At 34.9% G+C, this 17352-nt stretch overlaps 1 protein-coding gene across 2 annotated transcripts in view; it reads left to right on the forward strand.

The window, feature by feature from the left end:
• Positions 1–17352, forward strand: part of IL1RAP (interleukin 1 receptor accessory protein) — a 123662-nt gene that overhangs the window by 87673 nt on the left and 18637 nt on the right. For both annotated transcript variants that reach the window (XM_032631290.1, XM_032631289.1), the window contains exons 5-8: positions 4524–4689; positions 7058–7129; positions 9101–9227; positions 11612–11760. In XM_032631290.1, coding sequence (XP_032487181.1) covers positions 4524–4689; positions 7058–7129; positions 9101–9227; positions 11612–11760 — 514 coding nt within the window. The remainder of the gene's footprint in view (positions 1–4523; positions 4690–7057; positions 7130–9100; positions 9228–11611; positions 11761–17352) is intronic.

Below are 17352 nucleotides of genomic sequence, written 5' to 3' on the forward strand. Positions count from 1 at the left end.
ACCTAAGATTCATCTTTTAAACTGAAACTCAGTTCAGATATCTGTGAAAGCTTGAGGTTCAGTTAGGCTGAGTGAATCACCCACTCTACATTTTGACAGCACTTAATTTATATCTCATTTTTGTTACTATAATGATTGCATAGGATCTTTGTTACTATGATGATTGCATTTCTCTCTTCTGTACTAAGTAGTGACTTCTCTCCTTTGCTTTCCCTTGACTATCAAGTGCATATCACAAAACTGAGCCAATATACTTTATATTTAGGAATTGATTAAATAATTGAATGAATTAGACTGGACTAGAAAATTCCATGGAAATAAGGGCCATTTCTGTTTTTACTGGCTACTTACTATATGCCCAGCTTCTAACACAGTGCCTGACACATAGGGGAGATTTTGTAAGTATCTATCGCATAGATACAGTTCAGCTGTGTCTATGCATGACATAGTTCTGTTCATTGAAAGTGACTGATGTATAAAACTCTTATGAGTCTTTGTGAACAAGTGTGGTGTATTTTATAACAACTTAATCTTGGAAGCAAAAATGTCATTAGATATTTCTAACTGTTTTAACCTCATATCTCAGTTTAACTCTTTGTATCCTTACTTCCACTTTCCCCACCCATCCTACAACTCACCCATCCCATGTCTTATAAGTCTATATACTCACCTTTTCATTATCATTTGCATACCACATGAGCTTGCAGCTCCATGTCTATGTCTTTGCTTCTCTGGTTCAGTTTATAGTTTTAATCATGCAACACCAATGTATTGAGCATTTACCATGTGTCCAGTATTGGGCAAGTAGCTGGCTATGCAGATAGAGTACTCATCCACCTGCCCGACCACTTTACCCCATAGAAATAAATGTTCTGGAGAAAGAGATAAGTGAAAAGAGGTCATTATAATAAAGTTAGTTAAGTACTAACATGGAGGGCAAAATGCTATAAGAGTGAAGGGAAGTTGTTTACACTTTTTCCTGTCCCTGGAGCGTCCTTCTCCATGTCTGCCCTCCTCCTGAATAACTGTTAATAATCTACACATCCTTTAAGATCCAGTTCAGATCTTCTTTCTCCATGAAGAGTTTCTAAATGTTTTCTGTTTGGTCTTCTTCCTCCACTTCCCCACCCCAATATGCCTTTCACAGCATTTGTTGCAATCCTCTACTAGACTGCTTGCTTACAGGTTAAGAACTGTGTCTTTTCCATCCTTGTGCCTTAACATAGTTCTTTAAAAGTTGTAGGTTTACTGAATGGGCATATTTGTTCTTATTTAGTCATGCCATCCCCTCACCCACACCCCATACCTCACCACATGATTTATTTCCTCTCAAGGATCTCAAAATCATTTCTTATGCTGTGCTTTACCTATATACTGCGGTAGGTTGCCATGGCTACCATTATGTGGTTGAAAAGTTGCTCTCCTATTTAACTTCTCTCTTTTAAATTCAGAATGAGGAACTGATGGCTCAACTAAATGAATGACTTGTCTTCTGGTCAGACAAGTGTTTGCTTCATAGTGGAACTCACTTACTGTTAACCCATTTCTTATATTTGGAAACATGTTTTTATTATTCTTTGGGTATTGAGATCTTTGTTCATATCTTTTTTTTTTTTCCTGGATTCCAAATAAATGATTTTCAAATCATCAAAAAGTTTGCAGGATTTATTTTCAGGAATAGTTTATTATGTTTAAAAATGCCCTTTGTGTCTTAGGCCCATGAAGGGCCTAGAGAAGCAGCTGCTTATAAGAAGTAGAGAGAGCTCATCAGATACTACAGACTAAGGTTAATGGGTATTTATAGTTCAACAATGCCCTGAAGCTACCCTTACCACATACATAAACACTTATAATGTAAAATATTTTCTTCGTTTCCTTTTCTAACATAAGTCTAATAGCTTTTAATTATTTTTCTTTTTTTTATTTCTTTTTTTTTTTAGTTAATTTAATTTTTCATGGTCAGATTTTTCTGAATAGTAGATTAGACCCCAAAGTTTTCCATTACTTTTTATGGAATATTCCTCAATTTGAAATAATTTTCTAGACAAATCAGCTCCAAGCAAAACCTGTCCTTGGCCTACATTTTTATCCTACCTTATGGAAAGAAGAGAAAATCCCAGAGAACCTGACTTATAGCACTGACACATAGGCCCAACGATAGTCTTAGGCACATCCAGCCCAAAGGTGAAGAGAAAGGGGGAGCTGGCAAGAGATCAACACACACCTGTTTTATAACATTTTCCTTGCTATTTAGGTGTGTCAGATTCCATTTTTCTGTTAATGATAAGCCCATGAGGGTGGATTCTTTGTTCTATTCGGTGCTGTACTCTCGGAACCTCAAAAAGTGCCTGGCAGGTGGTTTATTGAATAATACTCAAGGGTGAATGAATGAATGAGAAGACTTTGAGTCAGAAACATTTCTTTATATTTGTAGCACATACTATGACTCCTAAAATGATGTGTTTGAAATAGTTTTTACATAAATGATATTTGGTGAGTAAAAAAAAAGGTTTTTTTAACATTTTATTAAGAAGTACTGTTGACAAGTTTAGTATTAATAGCTAACTTCTCATACTGAAAAGTATGCTTTTCCAGTGTACCACTAATTGTAAGAATCAGCCTCATATAAGAGTCACATCACACTATTAACACTGGGGCTGGCCCCAGATAGGTCAGGACCACAGTGTAGTGTGAGACAGTGTCAGTTGGGATTAAGGGCAAGGGCTACAAAACACGTAGATCTGGGTTTAAATTCCAGCTCTGACACTGCTTGGCTCTATGATAACGGCAATCGCTTAACCTTTATAGTCCTTTGTATTTTCATCTATAAAATGGACACAAGAGCATTCCAGATTTGCTAAGTTTGGAATAAGGATTAGATGTAATAATGGAGTATACCTAAGCACAGGTCTCAGTATAATTTTTTCAGCCTCAAGTAATGGATGAAAACTGGTGTTCATTCTTGGTTAAGAAGCTAGTGAAAGACCTTTACTCAGATGTGTAAAAAACTGAGTTTTAGCTCTGCACTGTGTTACCTAGAATATCTCTTTATCTATCTCATTTTTTTCCGCCTGAAAACTAGGGCATATTTAGTCTGATCTGTCTACTTCACAAGGACTTAAGAACAGCTAAGCTAACACATGAAAGAGGCAAATAGCTTTGAACCATTTAAATGAAAGGTGCCAGAAAAATCAAATAGAGTTCTATAGATAGTCTAAACTCAAGTTAAACCAAATCTGGCATGAATTTATTATAGGAGTACAGGGCTTTATGGCCTTATACCTTGTAATAACCTTAGAGTATTAAAATATTGTGCTGATGTGACAATTTTCTAGAGTCACTGCTTATCAAAACAGGATAAATTGTATTCAGAAAAATAACTGAGTGTATGTCATTGTCCTCTTGATGATCATCTCCATGAATCAAAAGTTTAGCACTATTCCTAAAAGGTGTTATTTCCTGTGACAAGGAATTACAAAATGTGCCATTTAGTGTAACTGTCATATTTCAAAACACATGCTCCAGGAATTGAAGTAAGAAAACCTTGAGGATACAAGAATTAAAGTTAAATATGTGAACACAGGAAATTGAAAGTACAACCTGGTAATAGGCTCCCAGAATATTAAAGATCGAGAGGACCCAATTCTTTTTGTCATAGATGAAGTATTGATTTTTAAAAGACAAACACAAGTTTTTCTAAAAGTAAATGTTCAATGCATATTTTTGTCAAATATGATGTATTGATTTTTTTCTTGAAAAGAAAAAAATAAAATGATATAGCCAATTAGTGGGGCTGAGAGATTCAAAACAGGATTCTAGTTATGTTGAATGAGATATTTTAACCTCAAAATTTTAAAAAAACAACATAGTTATATGAAAACATTAGTTGGAGCACAAATAAACTCTTAACTCTTGGTAAGACTCATAAAATATATTTTATTTTTAAATTCTGGAGTCTGTACTATTCAACTAAAAAAATGGGATAAGTAGAAGAAAAACAAAGAAGTTTTGAAATAACTGATACAGTGATTCACAGAATGATCAAGAATGCCAAAACCAGACATCTAAAACAGTGCCTAGTTTGTCAGAGTGACTGTATTTCTGAATTAACATAATCAGTGAAAAAACACAGAAAAATGAAAAAAATTGTTCTTTAAGTAGCAGGGTACACATTTACTTAAGTTGCCTTAATCACTTTTTGAAACTTTAATCTTGCTTTACTATTAACTTGGAATTCCCAGAATTTGAATACTAGATCTTGAGACAGGAAGCTTGTGCTTTTGAATTCATATTTCAGTTAAGAATGTTAATTTTCCTCTTGCAGAAATGATAATAAAAATTACTGCATTCATTCTTTGCAGAAACATCATCAAATACATGACCAAAATAGTTTTGTAAAAAGTATAGCCAGCATAGATATTTCTACATTCTGTGCAAAGTTAGATGTGTATGCATATATTTGTTTGTATACTTTCTATGCATGTATCTAAATAGTAAACATCTTTTCCTTTACTTCTTCTTAGGGCTGTTATAAAGTACACAACTTTAATAATGTAATACCCGAAGGCATGAACTTGAGTTTTATCATAGCCATGGTTTCAAATAATGGCGATTACACATGTGTTGTTACATATCCAGAAAATGGACGTACCTTCCATCTCACCAGGACTCAGACTGTAAAGGTGGTAGGTAAGCATGATTTGTATTAAGTGCGCACAACAAAATGCAATACTTTTGTTTAGGCTCTTAAGAGTTTATTAAAAACAAGTGTGTAAATTCTGAAAGAAAAGAGGGTTATCTTTTACCTTCACCGCACTATTCCCAAGGCCTCAGCAATTCCACGTAGATACTAGGCATTTAACAACTATTGTTCTACTGAATGAATATGTGGATGAATGAAGTAAAGGCAGCTTGGAGAGTGAAAAGAGTGCGGACATATCTGTGTTCAAATTATACCATTGCCATTTATTAGCACTATGACTTGCCTGTACTCTAGGACTACAATAACCTAACATTTAGTATAGTTCAGAATGTTAGAAATAATATACATATTATGCTAATGCAGTTCCAGGCAAGCAGTAGAAACTCAATGAATATTAGTTAATATTGTTGTCAAAAAAAAGTATTTTACTTGAATTAGGTAAAATATGTCTTTTATGTACTGGAACTTCTGTAGCAATTGCTGAAGCTAGTGCTCAACCATTGCTTTCTTTGGGGGTGAGAAACTAGAGAAGTGGAAAGGACAGTGTCTAGGCAGAGTCAACAGACTCCCGTCAGACCTAGAAATCAAGAGAACCAGTGTCAGGATAGGTGGCATTTAGAGGAGAGCCCTAAATACTACTGCACCCACTGTATTAAAAATGACAGGGCTTCCCTGGTGGCGCAGTGGTTGAGAGCCCGCCTGCCAATGCAGGGGACGTGGGTTTGAGCCCTGGTCCGGGAACATCCCACATGCCACAAAGCAGCTGGGCCCATGTGCCACAGCTGCTGAGCCTGCACTGTGGAGCCCGTAAGCCACAACTACTGAGCCCACGTACCTAAAGCCCGTGCTCCGCAGCAAGAGAAGCCACCGCAATGAGAAGCCCGCGCACCGCAACGAAATGTAGCCCCCGCTCGCTGCAACTAGAGGAAGCCCGTGAACAGCAATGAGGACCCAGTGCAGCCAAAAGTAAATAAATAAAAATAAATAAATTTATAAAGAAGAAAATAAAATGACAGCATATCAGAGTGAGATTTTTTTCATACCCCATCTTTTAATAGATGGAAACATTGAGTCCTAACAACAGAAACTAACCTGCTTAGAGAAGCTCCCTGAGTTAGTGGAAGAAGTAATTCTAAATCCCAGGCTTCTGACTCTGTGTTTAGGGCTTTTTCTACTAGTCTGACACCAAGTTCAGCACAATTTTTTCAAAGGGCTTTAACATAGTGCAAATAAAATTCACATCAAACAATTTTGTAATCACTTCTCTTTCTCTGCTTACCTTTGGAATCATGCTGAATTGGGGACGGATCCAGAAGAAAAATCAGACTAAATTTAGAACCTAACATGAATGGACATTGAAAGTCACATGAATAATCTAACCATATATACATCTTGGAAATTGTTTCCAATGTATATATACTTCAATGTATTCATTTTTGGAGAGTTGGGAACAGGCATGCATGTTCACTTTGACTTATAGAAATAGAAGTTGACAGACACATATGTGAGGGGTGTGTTTCTTATCCAACTCCCAAGTTTGTTTTTTAAAACTGAAGTACTGAGTATTTATTATACACCAGTAGGATGCTTTAATATGCATTACTTAATTTAATCCACATAATAAACCTGTGAGGTAAGTTTAATTACTCTCATCTTAGAGTTGATTAAATTAGATTTTCAAAGTTTAAGTAAAAAAAAAAAATTGTATGCTTTGTATATGGTCAGGTCAAGGTTAGAACCCTGGTCATTAAATCTTTGAAACTTCTACACTTAAATACTACATTATTAAACCCTTTCAGGGCATCTTTCTTTCAGTTTAGGAATATATAATGTTATAAAAAGCAGCAATCCTATGAATGGACATTCAACTGATAACTAGATAACAGGTAGACTTACGTACTGACCTCACATTGTGATTGTGAATTTTCCATTTGCTTGTTCATTAATTAATACTTACTTATTTAATCATTTCCCAAACTAGACACTCTGGGCATGTTGAAGAGAAATATGTAGAAAAGAAACAATTGAGAAAGACTTGAAATCGATTAATTATTAAGTAGTATGAGAAAGAAGTTTATCTCATATAGGCTTTGGGAAGCAAAAACACTGGATAAACATTCTATCCGAAGCATGAAGGATCCTCAGTATATTTTTTTCCCTTTGTTTGCTTCCTTTAAATGAAAGAAGTGTTGTAATTGACTATCCATTGAACTGTGGGCCCTCTCAAGAATTGACAAACTATGCCAGGAAGTTGGGCAATGCTTTACTGAAGAGCAGAATTTTGAAATGGGTTATGTGGAATAAAGGCTACATGATTTGACATCATATCCCTTTGTCCCTTCCTCTCTATCACAGGCTCTCCAAACGATGCATTGCCTCCCCAGTTCTATTCACCCACTGATCTTGTGGTCTACGAGAAAGAACCAGGTAATTATAGCTGTGCCTCGGAATATCAGTTAGATTCTCTTAATTACGAGGAATAAAATGTCACTTAAGTTAACGCAAGAGAATAGAGGGCTATTGTAAAGAAACACATGAATTGAAACTGGAGTGCTCTCAGAAACCTAGTCAGCTTTGGGTATTAGCTGCTTCATTGATCTCATGGGCAGCTCAGGGATTCTCTGCTTCTCTCACAGCAGATGCTCCCTTCTCCCTCTGTGAGCAGTTTTCTTCTGATTAGCGATTTCTGTTTGATGCAAACTTTAGCCTGTGCAGGGCTTTGGTTTACCGAGACTTCAACATGAGCACCAGATGTCCTTTAAACTTCTACCCCACTACAAAGGAGCAGGGAGTAGACCTGGAGTCAGAACTGTGAATTCAACAGGTAACAACTAATAGGACTAGTACACCTTGATTCAGAACACCATCGAATGCATACGCTGGCTACCTGGGTTTCCTTTTAGTTTTCATAATTTTTCATTCTAGACAAAAATCATTTGGAACTGACCAAATAAGGCATAATCTGTCACTCTTCTGACTCAACGCCTCTCACGGTTAACTTGAAAAAACATAGAAAATTTTAACATTCTCTATATTGCATCCTTACCAATAAATTCACTTCAAATCCAATGAAAAGTATAAAAGAAAATTTGTTTAAAATGTACTAAAGATAATTGAAGCAGTGTTCAACATAGATGGAGAACAATGATACCCCCCCTCAAATTAAGAAAAGGTTTCAAATAGTGATCTGCCTTGTGAAAAAATAATACCAAGGGGAGTCTGCCAACCCCAAATGGACCAGATTTCCTAGAATCAGTAGTGGTTTTATGTATTAATATGAACATTCTTCCTGCTATCAGGGTAAACCCTTATTAATCATCTAAATATCTTTCCTCTATCTATCATATTATGGTTATAAAAACATGCCTGAATCCATATTCACTTTATAACTGGAGAGGAAGGCATAAAAACCATGCATTGGAAAAGAGGATAGAGTATGACCACTCAGTGAGACAAACCTGAGTTCAAATTGTGATGACAATATAATTTATCATCTCAACCTGGCCACCTTTTGAGAGTGAAAGCAGTCGATATTAATAAATAACTAGGAAAGCAAGCATAAAACAAAACTGTTCTGGGCAAACTGAAATGTAAAGTCAGTCTAGGTCAAATCCTGGTCTGCCACTATTAGCAATTTGACCTTGGAATGACATGTAACATCTTTAAGCTTTAGTTTCTATATCTATAAAACATGAATTTAAAAACTATTTCATAATATTTTGTTAAAATTAAATAAGCTTATTAATAAGTAGCCAAATATAATAAATATTTAGCACAGTGAATTATTCAAAGTTCTCAGTGAGTGTGCTGCTGTTGTTGTTATGATTATTATGACCAGTTTTGCCTAGAGATCCCCCCATCCTCATGTTCCATCTCAGAAGGGTAGCATAGCATTTCTATTTAAAAGTTGTCTTTAAACTCATTGACTGCATCCTGATAGCTTGAGCATTTCCAGATGCATCCTGCCTGGCCAAGTCCTCTCAGTGATGGCGTTGCCCCATCTTTTCTGGGCCAAGGTCCAAAGATCTGGAGAACCTTACCTCAATCACCCGTTGTTTGTGAGGGAAATAACAAAGGAGAAGAGTAGCCCGTGGAGGTTTAGGGCTAAAAAAAGGAATGTTGTCAGAGCCTTTTTGAATAAATACTGTCATTTTAGAACATATATAGGTTGTATTAAAAGATGGGCAGTCTAATAGTTTTATATAAAGCTGCTGTCCTTTTCTTGGTTTGTTTCTTATGCAGTGAAGGAAAAAGGTTACCTTATGGTAGCCCACTTGAAAATCAGTCAGAAGTAGGGTTGAAGGCACACATAAATTTTATGGCTTTTGATTAATCACAGAATGGAACCAGTATAACCATGTGAAGGTTACAAACTGATGAGTTAACTTGTTTTTTCAGGAGAGGAGCTACTCATCCCCTGTAAAGTCTTTTTTACTTTCCTGAAGGACTCTCGCAATGAGGTTTGGTGGACCATTGATGGAAAAAAGCCAGAGGACACCACTATTGACGTAGCTGTTAATGAAAGGTATCATTGACACAGGCAAGGGGGTGACTAACCCTTGTCCCTCAACCTAATGCCTTCCAGTGTATGCTGATCAATGAAAATTAAAATTCTAATTTTCACCTATCATTAACAAATATCAGCAAGATTTTCAAGTCTTTAGTGGCTACACCCCAAAGCAGGATTATTGGACTTGCAATCCAAGCCCCAGATGCTACCTGATGATTACATCTTTATGATACCCACTTGAAGGTAGATGGAATGCATATCCTATATGAATGAAAAGGCCAGGATATAGGGCTGTGGATAGATGAAAGCCTGCCAGTGTGGCCCTATTCTCTTTCTCAAGTCTGGAGTCTGGGCCTATGTTTTTGTGCCTCAGATAACTGTGTTAGTTTCTTGTCTTATAGTCAGCATATATTTCCTATTTTCCTCCTCTTTCTTAATTTTCATAGCATACAAGTCACATTTTTAATTAAGCATAATTTTTAATATTGACTAAATAATGTTCTTTAAATTTTATTTTTTAAATGGATGTTGTGGTAATATAGCTCATTCTCAAAGTAACAAGCTGGGTCATTTTATTCATAAATAAACATGACTTTTTTTGAAGTGGCTTGAGTTGGCAAGGAGAACTGCAACAATTAATTAAAATGAGCAGCTGACTAATTACATGACAAAGTAGTTCTGAAAACTTATGCCTTATCTATCATCTGTGTGTGGATATATCTTAGGCTATTTGAACTTCTAGAATTTAAAAGACATTTATCCCCTACTAGTAAACTTAGACTTTATGCAGAAATTATAAAATGTCATCAGGTACTCTGCAAGATACTTAGTCCCTAACTGAGTAGATTTTATAGGAGTAACAATCATAGAACAGAAATGCCAGTATAATGTGATAAACGCAGTGAATGGGAAGTATGGAATGTTAAAGAAAGATTTAGTTGGGGATTCCAGTCAGCTTTAGGGGATTCGGTAATGCTTCTCAGATGATACAGAGACTAAATAAAGATTTGAAGGATGAGTAGAAATAAACTAGATAAAGAAATCAAAAGTATGTTCCTGGTAAAAAGAACATCCTGTGCGAAGGTGTGGAGGTTTCAAGAAGCAGAACATATTTAAAGATACAGAAGGGGGCTTCCCTGGTGGCGCAGTGGTTGAGAGTCCGCCTGCCGATGCAGGGGACACGGGTTCGTGCCCCGGTCCGGGAAGATCCCACATGCCGCGGAGCGGCTGGGCCCGTGAGCCATGGCCGCTGAGCCTGCGCGTCCGGAGCCTGTGCTCCGCAATGGGAGAGGCCACGGTGCTGAGAGGCCCGCGTACCGCAAAAAAAAAAAAGATACAGAAGGAGTTTCCTGAAATTGGAGCAGTTTTTGCTGAAGGAATTGATGAAAGATGTGGCTGGAGGCACAGAAGGAGAGTTATTATTTCAGGAATTCTGGACATTGTGCTTCCAACCCTCACAATAATAATGAATGAATAGTAATGAAAGTCATGTTGTTCTTCCTTGTTGCTCTTGAAACACAAGTCATTGTTCATTGTTCAGCAGTGCAGTTAAGCTTAGGTTAAATCCATCACAGTCCTTAACCAAATTCTCATGACCTACAGTAAACTGCATCAGAAGAACCCAGATGTCAGTCAACTGTAGGAGAGAGAATTTTTTTTTCTCCTTTTGAGCAAAGTAGTTCAAAGGGATCTTAAATCTTGATCTTAGACCCAAAGCACTTGATCTCTAACTTGCTGAGAATTGGATATATTTATTTTCACGATGTTTACTTGCTCTGAGAAGTTTATTCTTTTTAGGATATAACCATGAGGTTTGACCAAAATGTTCTATCTGTGTTCAAAATCCAAGTTTTGGGAATCTCTGAAATGTATCAACTATCACTGTGGGATAATAATAATAGCCTAATTAAACATTGTTCTAACACTTATGCATTAACATACTCAATCCTCAGAATTCTAGAGTAAGTTAATACATGCAGTGCAATATGTAGACATTGCCACTTTCCTCCTTTTCAAAGGAGGAACTAAGATGTGGAAAGATTAGTTACCATGCCCAAAGTATATAAGCAATAAGTGGCAAAGCCTGGATCAAACTCCAAAGGGGTCGGGCCTCAGAAGCTTCTCTCTAAAACGATGCTGCATCCTACCTCAGATGTTTGAGGATAGAAGACGTTTCCCTTTGAAGACAGATCTTTAGTATGATGCTAACTCTGGGAGTTGATCTACATATTGGGATTGTGTGTAGTATAGATGGTAAAGAATGGTATTGGAATCTAGAAGCTAGTCTCCTTTTGTAACTCCTTTTGGATCACAGGCAACTCAGCTTATCGACATCCTCACCTAGGAGCTCTGGCCCCTGAGTCTCGCTAATGGTTTGATTTTCTTTCCCCTACTTCTAGTGTAACTCTGAGTATAACAGAAGACGAGACAAGGACTCAGCTTCTGAGCATCAAGAAAGTTACTGCTGAGGATCTCAAGCGTAACTATGTCTGTCATGCCAGAAATGCCAAAGGGGAGGTTGACAAACCAGCCAAGGTGAAACAGAAAGGTAATGGATGCACTCAGCAGATGAATCTGTGAACTCCAAATGCAACACTGAGGTGAATAAGAAAAAAGGAGAAACTGAGAACGAGAGAGCTCCAGCACTTAGCATATCTGACACATAGTAATGAATTAAAGTTGAATGAAAAAATCTTGAGAGAAAGTTTCCATTTATATAAAGATACTCAAAATATTATATTTCTTATAGTTTTAGTATCTTAATGCCCAAATGTGACTTTAAAATTCCATATGATTATGATAATGAAGCATAGTTTTATATCTATACAGTAATGAAAAATAAAGAAAATATTTAAAGCTACCAAAGATTTAATAAAACTGGTAGAGTCAGTTATTGTTGGTGAATTGTAAAGACCCTTTTAGAAATCATTGATGGCAGTTTAGGCGTTATGAAAAATGGTCGTACCATATGACTTAATACTTTTGGAATTTTTCCTGAACAACTAACTTAACAGAAAGAGAATTATGTCCCCATCTATATTCTTAGAAGCATTATCTATAATAATGAAACATTATAAATAGCAACCATCTAATTGTATTCAAGTAGTTAAGATATAAAATATTCTCAAAAAATATAATTTTAAAATGATAATTTTAAACACTATGTGCCAATATTCAAGCAGGTTTATAATATACCACTAGCCACAATTGCTAAAATGAAAATTAATTAAACTATGACTTAAAAGGCTGTAAAATGATTTCTATATCGATATTACTATATTTTCCTACAATAAATAAAAATGATAAAGCTTTCTTGTGTGAGCTGTTGCTCCTGAAACATTTTGTGTCTAAGATTCTCTGTGGGTCTCTCACCTAACAAAGAACCCCAGATAATTAATTCTCTCATGAATGTTTTTCAGTGATCTGGATAATAATGATGATGATTCATCACACATGAAGTTAAGCCATTCAGGGTTATTCTGGATCCCAGTGTCAGAGCCTATAATGTTTATATAAAAAATGTTCATTTATAACTGCTGCATTTTTCAGTGGGAGTTAAACCTTTTTTAAAGCTGATGAGAAAACAGACTTCACTTTAACATTTTATTACAATTTAGAAAGTTAAGAGCAAAGGACTGAAGTGTATATGCCTCTTAAGAAGACTTAGTGGATTTGTTCTGAATAGTTAATTGCTTCTGCTCCTCAGAAGCTAGTGTAAAGAGAAAAGACTGAACCCCTTGACCTAAGGCAGTGTTTCCCAAAGTTAGTTCCTAAGAACACTACTAAGACTCTTTATAGTACTGCCATTCATTATTTTTACTCCAGGCACAGATAGCCTGTGTTGGAATACTAGTTTCTATGTAATCTAATTCTGTGACTTTGGAAAAGTCACTTTAACCTCTCTGAGCTTCAATTTCTTTCTATTTAAAGTAGGCAAAAGAATACCACTCCCTCATAAGGTTGTTTTAAAGTACTCGGCACAGTTACTGGCATATATATGTATAAACATATTAAATGCTCAGTGCATGTTAGCTCATTATTATTACTTCCACACGATATTCACAGGTATTATTTGACAAAGTCTTTTATACTCAAGTATCATTAAAGTCTGGGGTAAGCAAAATCAATCAAGTTAGTTTAGTTCAGGGCCCCTTAGGTTCTTTAATATATTAGTATTTGATGTGAATATCTGCAAGGGGTTGGAATATAGTAGGCAGGATTTTTTCAAATATATTTGATTCCAGATTCTTTAAGTATGGAGCATTTTGTGGGATTCATCTTCTGAGGCATGTGTTTTGGGCAACATTATGGAGGAAAACATAATAACATTGTCAGATGGATAGAATCAAAACAATCAATTAAAATAATGTTTAATCTAGGAGTGATGTGGAAGTCTGTCCACCAGAGTTGCTTGAGTAACTCTCCTTTCACAGAAGGCTGTGTTCTCAGTGGTTTAATACGAATGGCATCAGGAATATGGAGTGACAAATGCAGCTACTGGACCAGATGATCTGTGCTGAAATTGCATTAATATTACATATAACCCAGTTGGATCTGTGTACATCCAGTGGTAACAGAGGTGTTGTTTACTTGGATTCTATTCTGGGCCAGCTAATGCTGAAATTCATAGGTGATATCTATGTTCACATTCATACACTATATGTAGGGGTCTTTCTCTGAATTCTGAATTCATTGACAAAGCATTCTATGTACGTCGCCAAGATGACAGGAAGAGGCTAGAGCCTAGAATGAGAAGCGTTAACAGGGGTAGGTCTTTTGACAGCTGCACAAATTCATCTAGTCAGTTAAAGCAAAGTATTAAAGGAAAGGCAGCTAATGTCAAAACGATAAACATAAGTTTTATAATAGCAGAGTTGTAGGGACTCAGGCACGGTGTAAGCTGAACTTTATGAGAACCTGCCAAACCTGTTGCCAAAGAGGTTGTACCATTTTACATTTCCATTAGCTGTGTATATAAATTCCAGGTGCTCTACTTCCTCACCTAGACTTGTCAAACTTCTAAATTTTGGCCATACTAGTAGATAGGTACAGGTATCACATTGTTTTTAATTTGCATTTCTCAGATACTAATGATATGTGTATTACATTACCATGAACACTTTTTCATGGACTTATTTACCATTATATAATAGTTCTTCTTTTTGTGAGGTGTCCATTTGTTATTGGGTTGTTAGTGATTATATCTATATATCTTTTCTATATATAGATATATTTAATATATATTTATATAATAAATATTTAATATGTAAATATTTTTATGCAGTTTGTGAATTTTTTCTTTTGATGAGCAGAATTTTTTAAAATTTCATGAAGTCCATTTAATACATTTCTTCTATTATAGTTAGTACTTTCTAAATCCCATATTAACAATGTTTGATTTATAAAGACTTTTCTTCTATACGTAGGCTTATGATAAATTTCTTTTTTTTTGTTTTCCCATACAGAAACCAGTTGTTCTAGCCTCATATTGAAAGATCCCTCCTTTTTGTATTGAATTGTTTTGACAACTTGGCCAAAAATAAATAAATGGCTCTATGAGTGTGGGTCTATTCCTGCATTCCCTATTGTGTCCTATTAATCTGTTTATGTATCTTTAGTCCGATACTACTTTGTCTTGATTAACAGCTTTAAAGTAAGTCAAGAAATCATATACTTTATGTCCTTTCCTCCATTTTTTTCTTTTCCAAGATTGATTCGACTATTTTAGGGACCAAATATTTTTTCATATGGATTTTAATATCAGCTTGTCAACTTCTACATAAAGTCTCCTGCAATTTGATTGGGATTGCATTAACTTATAAATTGATTTGGGGAGAACTGAAGTTTTACCAATATTGAGTTTTTTAACCCATTAACATGATATAGCTCTCAATTTATTTAGGACTAATTGAATTTTCTCAGCAATGCTTTTTTTTTTTTTTAGTTTCGAGTGTACAGGTCTTGTACACATATAGTTAAATTTATCACTATTTTGTTGTTGATGCTATTATAATGATATTTAAAATTTTTCATTTTCAAATTGCTCATTGATAAAAAAATAAACATGAAATTAATTTTTTTATGGCCCTTTGACTTCTAAATTCACCAAAAAATAGGGTTTCTGTTTGTTTTGTTTTTTTGGCATCTTAGCATTTTCTACACACTTGATCATGTCACCCACAAATAAACAACTTTCACTCCTTCTTTTCTACACTTCATACTTTTGATTTCTTTTTCCTGACTATTTCACTCTTTTGGACCTCCAGTAGCATAATCAGCAGAAATTGAGAACAGCCATCTTTGCATTGTTCCCTATCGTACAAGGCAAATATTCAGTTTTCATGATACGTATGATGTCATTTGTAGGTTTTTGTAGATAACCTTTATGTACATGAGGGATTAATCTTCTGTCTTTGGTTTGCTGAGAGTTTTGTTTCATTTTGTATTGTTTTTATAATGAATGTCTATTGAAATTTGTCAAATTCTTTTCTTATCCATTGAGAAGGTCATATAATCTTTCTCTTTAATTCCGCTAATGTTATACTTTACATTGATTGATTTCAAAATGTTGATCCAACCTTTCATTTCTGAGATAAACCCCAACATCATCATGATGTATTATCCTTTTTTATATATACCTGTATTTATTTGCTAATATTTTTAGAAGATTTTTGTTTATGTTAGGGATTTTGCTCATATATTTGTTCATGAGGGATATTGGTCTGTGATTTTCTTTTCTTGTAATGCCATTGACTAGTAAAAATGTCATGTTGGCCTCATGATATGAGTCGGTTGATGGCTCCTCCTTTGCTATTATCTGAAAACTTACGTGTAAAATTGATATTACTTCTTACTCGAATATTTGAAGGGAATACCCATGAAACTATCTGGGCCTGTGTTTTCTTTATGGGAAAGCTGTAAATTATGAATTCAGTTTCTTTAATAATTATCTGGATATTGTTTCTTCATGTGACAATTTTGGGAATTTGTCTTTCAGAGAAATTTTTCTGTTTCATCTAAGTTGTCACATTTTTGGCATAATTATTTTATGTTATTTTTTTATCTTTTTAATGCCTGCAGGATTTGTAGTGATTCTCCCTCTGTCATTCCTGATATTAACAATTTATGTTTTCTGTCAATTTGCTCATGACTCAAGAAAGAGGTTTTCCAATTTTACTGATTTTTTTCAATGAACAAAGGTGTTTTCATTTATTTTTCTCTATTTTTTATTTTATTCATTTTACTCTGATTTTTCTTTATGCTTACTTTGCATTTAATATGCCCTTCTTTTCTCTCAACTGAAGATAAAAGCACATCATTGATTTTAAATAATCCTTTTTTCCAATATAAACATTCAGAGCTATAAATTTCCCTCATAAGACCACTTTAGCTGAAACAAACAAATGATGAAATCTTGAAGTTTCCTTATCATTCAGTTCAAAATATTTTCATTATCCTTTTAATTATTTTTGACCCATGGTTTATTTAGAAATGTGTTACTTAATTTACATATTTGGGAAGTTTCTAGATAACATTTTTTATTACATTATGTATTAAAATGTATTTGAATTTTAGAACTGACTATTTTCTCTCAATCTTGATAATTTTTGATATTTCATATTGTCATTTAAGTTAGGTAATTTTTTAAAAATCAGCAATGGATATTAAAAGGCAGGGAAAGGGTACCTCTGACTTAGAACTACCTGGGAAGACTGTACAGTGAAGTGGAAGGAACATGGGATTTGGTGTTAGACAGACCTCAGTTCAAGTTCAGGCTCTGGTGCAGACTGTGTATATGAACTGGTTCAAGGCTTCCATTTTTCTTTCTTTTGATCCCAACTCTCAGTGTATCTGTGAGACTGGAGGGAGCAAGTAACACGTACTTAGCACAGTGTGACACATTTGATTCTAATTTCTAATTTAATTCCTTCATGGCCAAAAAAATATAGTCTGCATCATTTCATTTCTTTTAAGTTTATCGGTGCTTCTTTTATTTTTTTAATTCCCAGCAGATTGTCTATTTTGGTGAATGTTTCACATGCACTTAAAAAGGATGTATATTCTGCAGCTTTGGTGTTCTATAAATGTCAGTTAAGTCAATTGATGTCAGTGATGTTCAAGTCTTATATATGTTTATTGA

The sequence above is a fragment of the Phocoena sinus genome, chromosome 4 (assembly GCF_008692025.1).
Source record: "Phocoena sinus isolate mPhoSin1 chromosome 4, mPhoSin1.pri, whole genome shotgun sequence".
In the NCBI taxonomy this organism is placed as follows: Eukaryota; Metazoa; Chordata; class Mammalia; order Artiodactyla; family Phocoenidae; genus Phocoena; species Phocoena sinus.